General features: G+C 48.9%; 1 protein-coding gene across 1 annotated transcript in view; it reads right to left on the bottom strand.

The window, feature by feature from the left end:
- The window catches only part of CLUAP1 (clusterin associated protein 1), a 322832-nt gene extending 311635 nt beyond the window's left edge, over window positions 1-11197 (bottom strand). Inside the window, exon 1 of the mRNA XM_019539991.1 lies at window positions 11119-11197. Coding sequence (XP_019395536.1) covers window positions 11119-11161 — 43 coding nt within the window. The 5' untranslated portion in view covers window positions 11162-11197. The remainder of the gene's footprint in view (window positions 1-11118) is intronic.
- Between the last annotated feature and the right edge of the window lie 502 nt (window positions 11198-11699).

Here is an 11699-nt window from a genome sequence, read left to right as displayed (position 1 = left end):
GCTGACTTCCTGCCCTTTGGGCAGGGGGCTGGACTCGATGATCTCCCGAGGTCCCTTCCAGCCCTAATGTCTATGAAATCTATGAAAGTATGCTCCTTCTGCAGGCACACACTTCTCCCAAGTGGTTTTTTCTGCCATTGTGGGAAGCATCTCTGATAAGCAAGCTGGAGAATTGCTAAAAGCTGCTTAGTCACATTTTGTTTTATGGTTTCCACATACAGTTTCAAGGTTTTCTTTAGTTGAGGGGAGAGAAGAAAAAGTCACACAGGGCCATTTCAGGTGAATATGGAGGCTGTGGCACTTGTGGGATACGGTGTTTGGGTAAAATTTGGCTAAAAACTGCTTCACAAGCTGTGCTGAGCGGGCAGACGCGTTGTCATGGGGAAGCATCCAAGAGTCAGACACCCACTTTCCTGGTTAGCTTCATTCCCAAATCACCGGTTAGAGTGGAGTGACATGAACCAGCACAAATTCCAACTTCCGCTCTCTGTCAGGCAGTCAGTCAGCTATCCTCTTGAACCAAACTGCGAACCACTGCCACATTTTCATCATTTCATGATGCTGACGATTTTCATCACTTTTGACCAATGTTCATCCTCCTTTAAACCAATGATACCATGCCAAAACTCCTGTGTGGCTCATAGTGTCATCATCAAATACTATTTTAAATAATTTAAATGTTTCACTTGCCATTTTCCCCATTTTCATGCAAAATTTAATGCCCACGCATTGTTCTAGACACTCTGACATAACGAAAGGGGACATGAGACACAAACAATCTTACTTCAGCCTCTGGCCACAGAAAACTGGAGAAACACCATGAGCTGCAAACCTGTCCAGAGGAGTCCCAACTTGCCCAGACATGTTCAGCGAAGCCACACTCCCCACCCAATACTTTGTACCACAAATGCATGTTCAGTCTCAATACTTTTTTTGTAGACCTTGTATTTCAGGCCAACAAAACAAACTTGTTCCACAGGAGAGACTTCTAACAGCCAGGCTCTCTTTGTGACATGTACCTCAAGTTCTGGAAAGCCAACTGCACCTCGCTCCCACGTGCTGCTGTCTTCTCTCTAGACTGCCAGCCCAGGACTACCTGACAAGATGGCACAGCTGCCTGAGCCTTGCTGACACTTCAGCTTTTTCTATTTCTAGCATTTGGGGAGATTTATATGCTTGGGTTTTTGGTTTTGGTGGGTTTTTCTGGGAAGAAGAGTTGCTTTGCAGATAGCAATATGTGGGAGTCCAGGACTGGAAAAACAGGGGGACACCAGATCTTTGAGGAGCACAGGCCTGGGATAGCAGAATGGATGCAGTCAGAGGTGAGGCACTGGAAGAGCTGTGAGGGGCCTAGCAGTGGAAGAGCAGGGTGGGGTTACAAATAAAGAGAGGCATCATTAGACCTGTGTAATGGGCAAGAAGTGGCAGCACAGCAATGGGATAGGAGACAGCGGACATGGTTTAAAGTGGGCTGTGGCTCAATGGGCTATTGGTCTGAGGAATCGCAGACTTCCGATGGCATGTGCTCCCTGGCAATAATTCATTCATTATACATTTATTTATTTAAACAACAAGTCCAAGCTTTTAACCAGGGTTGGCAACAAACGTAGTTTTAGTGAGAGATGCAACATGCTCTGGAGACTTTGCACTGAGGGGTGAGGTGCTGCAGGGGAGAGCCGAACACAATGCTGCAGTGCTGGGTGAAGGGAACTGCCTCTCCATAGCCAGAGCTCTCCATCCCGACATGCACAACTAGATTTGTTCAGGGTACAGAAGTCATGGGCTCCTGCAGCATGGAACTTAGAAAGACAATGTTGAAGGGATTCTATTCACACTGGAATTTGAAATGGGTTTGGTAAGACATTTAGAGCCACTATTTCTAAGGGATTTCATTCACTGAGCATTAAAACAAGACCTACCTTGCAAAAACAATTTCCCCTTTTTTTTTCTCTGCTTTCCATCCCGTATTCCTTTTTTTTATACCATCACACACTCTGCACTGTATGTACAGTTGGTTGTTTATTAAACTGCAGTTGAACCATAAGCAAATTAGTCCAAAGTGAAGCCCATAGTTTATTATGGATCTGCTCAATTTCTTCCAATATCATGAATGGGAAGAGACTGAATTCAAGTTAGAATCCTGCAGACATCCTGGTGGCTAGAGATCTCACACAGAAACAATATTAGGGAAGTGCATGCATTAGGAGAGGATTACTGGAATGGCTGGAGTGCTCATGTCCCCCTGTCAATCTCAGACCTCTCTGCTGAGGCATCACAGAGTTGCACATTGTAGAGGAAAGTTTTATCATCTGAACACTCATGTGGCATTAGGAACTAGCCCAACTCATTTCTGAGAGGCGACATATTGCACAGATACAGACTGCAGAATGATTGGCTAGGCTACAGTACTGCTGAAAAGTCTGTTAGGGTTAACGTGGACCAGAAGCTGCAAATGAGGCAATAGAAAAAGGAAAAGCCAGTAGCATACCGGATTTCATTAACAGAAGCATCACTTGTAAAACAAGTGATCTTTCCACTCTATTTAGCGCTGGTGAGGCCTTGCGTGGAATACCGTGTCTAGTTTTAGGCCCCTCACTTCAAGAAAGATATGGAAAAGTTAGAAAGTCCAACAGAAGCAATGAAAATGTTTGTGCAGGTGGTGGGGAGAAAGAAATGGAATCATTTAGTTTGGAAAAGTGACTTATGGGGAAAGAACCATGCAACAGGCAAAGATTTTTATGTGGACCAACTGTACAGTTGTGATAAAGTTGGACAAACTTTCAAATGCAAGGCACTCTTCATCAGGTCTGAGGAAAGAAGCAGGCACCACAATGGTTCAAAATAAGGGGAAAAAACTAGAATTAGTTAACTAGAGAAAAGAAGGCTGAGGTGGAATATCATAACAGTCAACTACCTGAAGGGTGATGATAAAGAAGATGGTCATAGATCATTTTCCATGGCTGTGACATACCAGGACATGGGAAGCTGGAGATTCAAGGCACTGACCAGGGTCAGGATGGGTGAGCAAAATCTAGGTGCAGCAAGTTTGAGCCACAAGGGCAGCCATGATGCCCCTGGGTGGCTGTATGACTCCTGCCTGGCTTTATCTCTAAGGCTGACTTCCCTTAATTGCTCACCTACTTTGCCTGTTGTTATTGAGGTTAAGTAAGGGAGGCTGCCATTAGGCCTTAGAGAGAGAGTCTGAGTCCAATCAACTCCTCAACAGATCCCTCCTGGACCCCCCACCCTAGTCTCAATTAGCTAAATAGACGCTCTATCTCTGGGTCCTCAGACCCCCTAGTCCCTTCCGTAGTCACTCTCCAAGCTGGGGAGCCCTTTGTGCCCCACTCAACCCCTTCTGTGGGCTGGTGGACTCTACTCCATTGTTCAAACCCTTCTCTGGGCTGGGGAACCCCCTGTGCCTTGCTCCGCTCCCTTCTCTGGGCTGGCAGGTACCATTCCCTTGGCCTCTATCCCCACTCAGCCCCATCTCTGGGCTGGGGAATTCTCTATGGGCCATGAGCCTGTCTCTAGCAGAGCTCAAAGCTTGTAACTCAAATAATATTATCAATAGAAAACAAAAGCCTGCAACCTTTCTTCTCTGCCCCAGTACTCTCTTGTTCCCAGGCTTGCCGAGTCTTTCTGCTTCCCCTGCTTTCTTAGGTCTTTCAGGAGCCCTCCTGAAGAGAACTTTCCTCAGGCTCTCAGGGCTGGGCTCCCTGACTGGCTCCTGCACTGGGTTTATCTAGCCCCAGCCTGGCTTTCTTTCTGGCAGGTGAGCCTGCAATCAGCCCCCATACCACCTGGAAGCTGCCTCTCAGGCAGCTTCTCCCCTTAAGTAGCAGGCACACCACAGTGCCTTGCTACATTAGGGACAGACTGAGTCCTGTTCCATCTCAGGAATTTATATGGGGGAAGTGGAGGGTCAGCAGCCACTCTTGTGTCATGGAGGGTTAAGCCCTGCTGGAAGCTTCAGGCCAGTCTTGAGCAGTCTGGGTGATATCTTAGAGGGTGGTAGGCTGATGTGAGTGCCTGTGCTAGTCAAATTGAGGCCTCAGGTTTAAGGCTGTGGCTGACAAGGAGCAATAGTCTCAAACTAAAGCAAGAAAAATTTAGGTTGGATATTAGGAAGAATATTGTCACTACGAGGGTGCTCAAGCATTGGAACAGACTATGCCAAGATGCTGAGGAATCCCTTTCCTTAGAAATTTCTAGGAACAGGTTAGCCAGATACTTGCCTGGGATGGTTTAATCAGGGAAGATCCTGCTTGGGGCACAGGGTTGAACTAGATGACCTCCTGAGGTCCCTTGCAGCCTTGCTTGCCTGCTATTCTGCATTGGCTGAAATGCTAACCAGTAGTCAAGAGGCAAAAGGCTCTCACCTCATTTCCACCAAGAGGAGAGGAACTGTCAAACTCCCCATTGGAACAAACAGCCAAAGGTAATGGTGGATTCTCTGTCTCTTGGTGTCTTCAGATCAAGACTGAATGCCTTTGTGGAAAACATGCTTTATACAAAGTATTGGGCCCATAACAGCAATAACTGTGTGATCCTATGGCTGCTGCTATACAAAAGGTCAGACTACATGCTCTAGTGACCTCTTCTACCTTAACTTCTATGAACCTCCATAGAATGTACATCCTCTTCCCCAAATTATCCACAGAATGGTTTCAGCACAAGCACTGGTAGAACAAACTTCACCTTCATGACCCTCCAGTGTATGTTGCTCTGCCTTCCCAGGACTCCTTTATGTTTCAGACCAGCTCCTAATAGATATCTGACAAGACTTGCACTTGATTTTTATCTGTCTGATGAATAAAGATCAAGCAAATGGAACTGGTAACTCAGTACACTTTGGGTGGTGTGCCAGTTTCTTCTAGTTGTTTAAGTGGCAGCTATTTAGTGGCCTAAGCAGTGTTTTGGGCATTTATTTGCAGTTAGGGATTCTGTTTCCCAGATACGTGCCCAGGGCCAGCCCACAATTTTGGGGCCCTCTGCAAGAAATAGTTTTGGGGGCCCCTGCCCCAAAGAAGTCAGCAGCAGCCGGGGGGGCTGGCAGGGGAAGGAGGGTGGTGAGCAGCCGAAGAAGCCAGCAGTGGAGTGGGGTGGGGTGATGAGCAGCCAGACACAGGGGGCCCCTTACCTGCAGGGCTCCTTGTGGCCGCAGGTTTCACAGTATAGGATGGGCCAGCCCAGCCCTGCATGTTCCCTTGTACATATAGATAACTATGTATACATGGATGTAGGTGAGAGTTCCAGAAGCAAAGTGGCAGAGGCGCCCTTCACATTTTAACCCCAGTAGTTGAAAGGGCTAAATCGCTTGCCGGGGAAGTGGGAGACCCAGGTGCCAGGTCTCCTTTAACCTACCCACCACCCCACAGGCATTAACCAGATACCATTCTGGTGCTCTTTCTGAAGCTGAACCACTGACCTTTGCATTTACTAGTCAGGGAAAAAATAGATGAAAGGCAATGCAGGGGGAAAGTTTCTGCCCTATTTGAGGCAAGGCTCCAGACTAAAGCTGAGACTCCTGCCCGACCAGGGTAGGGGCCACTTCACTAAGCCACATGCCATTCAGCCTGCTTGCCTCCTCCTGGCATCCCATGTCTCCCTCTCATGGCTGCCCAGTGAAAGCACTGAAAGAAAGTTTTTGTACTGCTTGAGCCATGACCTGATGGTCAGACCATTGTGCTAAGCAGTCAGAAAAATGCAGGTTCAAACCTACTCTAGATCTGGGGGTGGGGGGGACCTGGAACATGAGGTTGTTTACAGAAGTTGCTTTTTTCACCATTTAAAGTGCTTTATTGCGGTGACTTAATAGAAGTGCACAGCTCTGCAGCCCTTTAAAAATGGGTGCTTTAAATGAACTCTTGTTAAGTGAGGTATTAAATTTGAAGCACTGTATTTTACAGCACTTTAGTAGCCTACGGTGCTTTAAATAACTTCTGTACTCTGGTCAATGCTATACACCGAGTGCCCCCTGCCTCCTAGCTTGGAAAGTACAGGGAGGCTCAGAAGCCCCCTCTCCCCCAATCACTGTACTTCCATCTTGTTCAAGAGCCCTATAACTTTATAGTACTATAAAAAGTGCTCTAAAATTACAGCATTGTAAAACATGCATGAAGCACTACTGTGCATACCCTAACTCTCTGGATTCCCACAATAGGGTTAATGGACTAAAAGATAGGAGGGTCCCCTTCCCCCTCCAGAGTCAAAAACATGTTAATCATAGGTTTGGGGCCAACTGTGTTTTCAGGACAGTGTGTAGCATACCATATATCTTCAGTTTATATGCATCGTGTGTGCACCCACATGTGAATCCTCACTGCTGGGAAACAGAATTCCTACCTGCACATAATTGCTAAAAATGCAAATTTAGACAACTAAAAACCTGCCATAAAGATGACCACAGGAAAACAGGTTCACTGATAATAAAGTCAATTGATTTGTTCCCCCCGGGTACCTGGGAGCTGTAGCTGCTTGTCACAGTTGCCCTGTTCCCTGGCTTCACCTCCCTTCCTTGCTTGCCACACTTTGGTTGTTAGGTTTGGGAGGCAGGTGGCAGAGTCAGAGGTTACTCTCAATGAACGCATTATACACTGGGCTTTTGCTCTTTGCTTCTTCTGCCCAGTCCCTGCTCTGTTCTCTCCCTCTTTCTTCCCCTCCCCTCTCCTCTCCAGGGGATAGCCCTACCCGCATGTGCACAGACTTGCTGGGGTTATACTTTATCTGTTTGGATCCCAGTTCTTTGGAAGAAGCCAGTAACTCAATGCCCAGCAATTCCTGTCTAGTGATCTGGAGCCTCAGCCCCTTCGTTGCCTTTCACAGGCATTAGGCCCACTGGCACACCTTGGCCCTGCCCAGCCTCTTCTTGGACCCCCTTCCTCCTCTCACAGTCCCATCCTATTACAAATTTCTAAAAAAAACCTTGATATCATCAGCATCTGCTTAATAACAGAAGAATCTTCTGCCTCTGGGATGGCAAAAATAGAAAAACGAAATGCAAAAGGACATAAGAATACTTGTATCTTTAACTAGCTAGAGTCATTCTCCCCACTTTTAAGTCTCACCAATGGATTTCTTTGTCCCTTCTTGCAGTCTCTTCCAAATTCCCTGCAGCTGAGTCACCCTGCTCCCATGTCAGGAGCTCACAGCCGCTACTTCATGGGCCTCCATCCCCAATACTGTTTATTTCCTCTCTTTTGCCCCCTCCAGTAGGAGTTAAGTAGCCTGGTATCTCTCTCTGGTCACTTTCCTGACACCTGTGGACAAGCTGTAAATGACTTAATTGGCAAGTCATTAAGCCACTACTGTTTAATCTTAAAGGGTGCTTGTACACATGATGGTGTGGCCATGTACATGTGACAAAGTGACAAGAAATCATCATTTGTTTAAAATAATGGTGTCAACATGTACACATGCATGATTTTTGTGTGTATAAAAATTTCTTTAAGAGTGACAAGTTAAACCACCGCTGATGTATTTTAGTTTAACCAGCACAAATTGTCCCATTGTGGATAAAGTGTGCATGTGTATGTCACATGGGTGTGCTGGTGGCCAGAGAAGGCAGTGGGGATGGTGCATGGGGCACCAGAAGTGCTTGGAAAAGCTCAGGTTTGGCAGGCTTCCAGCACCCTGTGCACCACCCCTGCTGCCTTTGCCAGCCACCAGCATACCCAGCTGCCCTCCTACTGCTTTCATGCACTGCCCCAGGGGCAAGCCAGCCTGTTCCTGGGCAGTCCTAGGTGGCAGGAAGGTGTTAAGGAGCTTTCCCACACCCAGGCTTCCAGTGCTCTGTGCGCTGTTGGATCAGGTCGGGTGGTGCCTGAGAGCTGGGGCAGCACCCACCCAGCTAGCACCCCGTTCAGGCAGCCCTGGGAGTGCTGCCACTGCAGAGAGAAGCACCAGGCCCCCCCGCAGCCCAGGGGCTGTGACAGGTTGCACGGGCAGGCTCCACCAAGAAAAAGTGTCAAGGGCCCTGATCCTTCCCCCCCCCAGCCCAGAGCCACAGCTTTGGGGGGGGGGGTGAGCTGCTGGCAGACCTTGAGCTGCAGGGGGGTCTGGTCACTGCAGCAGAAGGAAGGTCTGGGGTCCCTGCAGTTCAAGGCCCACCAGCAGCTTGCCCCTGGCCACAGGAGAGGTGGGCAGGCTCCGCAAGGCCCCCCCCTTTTTTTCCAGTGGAGCTTGCCTACAGCCAGTGGGGGGGCAGCAGGGGGGCCAAGCTGCCAGTGAGCTGTCACTATTCCATAACAGTGACGGAAGCCCCTAAATTGAAACAGTGGGGCACAATTAAAAACCCACAAGTTAAACACCCACCGTTTCAGTTTAGGGAGACTAAACCCCACTCATGTGTACAAGCGCTAAATGAGACCAGCCTTCTATTCTTTAGCTTGGACTTCCTTCTGTCTTCCCCTCTTTAAACCCTCCACTCTCTATATTTCCATCTCTCCTTCTCCACTGTCTAGTAACAAGGTAAGATTCCCTGCTACATGCCCTGAAAGGTTGCTTCCTCATTACTTATTAGGAAAGGATTCTCACTAGCTCTACAAGGAGTTTTTACAGATGACGCAAAGCCCCATTGGGGTAGTCTCCAGCAGGCTAGTCCACCCTTGCTCTCCTACCTGTCATGGGCAAGCAGGCCCAAGTTAAGGTAGCTCCAAAGCCTGCTGGAATTGGTGGTTGAGGTGGACTAGCGGAACTAGCCTTCAAACAGTCCCAGCTTAGAGGAAGCACAAAGAAAAAGGTATAAATTTGGGCCTGTAACAGGGGGTCTTCTTGGGGCCCATCTATCAACATCCCGACCATCAGTTTCTGGGCCAACCACCCACCTTCTTGATATTTAATTAAGTTGTTAATTAGGCAGGAGGCCCAAGCCTCGCAAATGGCATCCACTGTTGTTAACATCACTGACCCCACTCCAGGCCCCAGAATCCTCCAGTCTGAACCCCACCTGGATCACTCCATTCAGGCAGCCTACTCCCCTTCATTCTAGGCTACCTAGCTCCCTGAGGATCCCTGTGGTTCCCCCCAGGACCTTTGGCTACACAGGCCCTGGCCTTACCTCCAGGCCGGTCAGAACCCCAGACTCTCAGCTCTGGGCATCCATTGTGGTGGGCCCCTAGCCCTTTGACCCTTCTGGTCTGGGCCTCAGCATGGACCAGTCAGGGGATCTCAAGTCAGGCTTCTGAGTTTAATCACCCCACTCTTACTCCTGGGTCCACTTTCTGAACCCTACTAGCAAGTAACCCACCTAGTTGTGGGAACTGAGGTTATTAAGGCACCCCAACCCACCTTCCACCAGGGTGGTAACTGGCCTGGTATTTCCTGGAGGCTCCTACGCCACTGAGAGCCCCACCAGGCCACCTACTCCTGGCAGGGTGCAGTTTTAGGTCATGCCCAGGACCTGGAGCCTCCAAACCATCCCCTACAGCTTGTCCCTTACCTCCAGGTTGTTCCAAGCAGCCCTGCAGCCAAGTCATGTTGCTGTCTTCTCTGCCAGCAGAGAAAAGGTCTGTTTATATAGGCAGCCAAAGATGAAAATGGCCACTGCAATCAAGCACCTGCTGGCTGCTTGGTCCAGTTCTTAAAGTGGCAGGCACAAACAGTGCCCTGCCACACGGCATCAGGAATAGAGCCTGCAACTAATACCCATTTAGGAAGAGACAAAATCTTCCATCTGAAGGGAAAGAAAGTGGGATCATTTTGTATGTAAAAGATTCTGGATGCAGAGAACTTCATTGCTGGGACTTCCATAAGTATACATGCTGACCTGGAGGAAAAAAGATCAAGACAGCATTAGATGCTGCTGCTTAATTGTGTGTGCTCTGTTTCCATGCCAGTGTAACCCAGGTGGTATATAGCTGGTATCCCCTCCTCAATTGAAGGGATGCCAGCGGGCGTGTGTATACCGTGGCAGCATGACTGCCTAGCTGCAGGTGAACTCACCTCCTTTCCCTGCAGAGCAGAGCAGAGACCAGAGGCACCCAATGATACTTAACTATTTACAGAATTAAATTATACCATATTATATAAAACTTAAAACATACTTATACACACACATTATTTACAAATATAGATTTTCAGAGACAATAACTCTTGTCAACCCTAAACTCAGGCACAGGTCTTGATCCTCTGTGGCCTTCCGGTTAGTTTGCAACCCTGCCCTGAATAGGGCCCTCCAAGCAGCAGGCGTGATAAAATGCAAATTAGACAGCAAATCAATAATGGAAAATCTGGCAATGATGGGACGATAGCAGAACATGTACAGTGATGTTACATTGAACGGGATACCAATACATAACGATAACCAATACAATGAATCCAGGGTTCTGCTAGCAAATCGTTCTAGCAGGCTAAATACAGCAGCTTCCAATCCTCTTATAATGCAACATTAAAGACAGAAGTTTACAATAAAAATACTAACATGAGGAACCAGAACACAACAATGGCACAGCAACTGTTCCCCAAGAAGAAATGGTACCGGGGAAGGAAACAGCTACCTTAAAGGAACACCATCACCCTCCCCTAGGCCATGACTGGGAGGGGCCCCATAACCATGGAAACCACTCTTAACAAATAGTGCCCTAGGTTCCTCTGCTCCCAAAAGGGAGTCATTCATCCCTCCTCCTCAGGGGCTTCACTTTGATCACCCGAATGGGGAAGGAGGGCCCCTTCTCTGTGGAAATCCCCTTCCTGGGTAAGTCATGACTCCCAGCAGCTTTTGATGGGCTAGGCTCATCTCTATCTGTGAGAGGGGTCATCCACTATAGCGAGGGAGGACACCCTGTATCCATCTGTTGCTGATTGCTACAGGAAGGCCTGAGCTGTCTCATGCAGCTACCGGGCCTATCAGCTCTCTCTCAACCCTGTGCACCAAGAGCTCCTGCAGTGCACGGTCAGGGACCCATGCTGCGTCGTGCAGCCATGGCAGTCCCTTCAGCTCCACAGCCCCGTGCCCTAATCTGTTCACCAAGGGCTCCTGCCTCATGCAGGGTTGGGGACCTGCACTGCCTCATGCAGCTGCCAAGGTCCCATCCGCTCCCAGACCCTCTCCAGCCCTGTGCACCGATCCATGCACCAAGGGCTCCTGCTTCATGCAGGGTTGGGGACCCACGTTACCTTGTGCAGCTGCCAAAGTCCCATCCACTCCTGGACTCTCCATGCAGTGATCTGTGCACCAATGTTGCGGCTCCCTCCATGGTGGGGTTGAGATGCAGCTGCTTGCTGCCTCCTGCTTGGTGGAGGTGTCTTCTGGGTGCTTCTGGGACAACTGGTCCAGCCTGCTGGTCAGCTCCAGCTCTTCTGCACTCTTCTCTTCTTCATTGTCCCTTGTTGAAGCTGCCCATGTACTGGGCACACTGGCTTTTTATCCCTTCTGGATGCTCGGCCCCAAGATTGGAAACAGACCAATGGGAAAGTCTGAGGGGTTAGTTCCCCCTCAGGCCGAATTCATCACCTCACCCCACCCCTGGATCAGGGCAGGGCCAGCCTTCTTCTTGCTTTCTCCTGATTTGGTGGGGGCACTTCCCTTCCCCACCATCGGCCTGAGCCATCTGGCTCAAGCCACCAAGCTGGGCTGCCATCAGCCTGACATACAAGTTAAGTTAGTGGAAACCAGCCTGTTCTCCTGAAGCCCCAGAAACCAGCCTGTTTCTTGCCTCTGCAGCTCTTCCCTGCCAATCTGAATGGATTTTTGTACG

The sequence above is a fragment of the Crocodylus porosus genome, unplaced genomic scaffold, assembly GCF_001723895.1.
Source record: "Crocodylus porosus isolate Cpor-Errol unplaced genomic scaffold, CroPor_comp1, whole genome shotgun sequence".
Classification (NCBI taxonomy): domain Eukaryota; kingdom Metazoa; phylum Chordata; order Crocodylia; family Crocodylidae; genus Crocodylus; species Crocodylus porosus.
The sequence above is the reverse complement of the archived record's forward strand: the minus strand, read 5'-3'. Positions and strand labels throughout refer to the sequence as shown.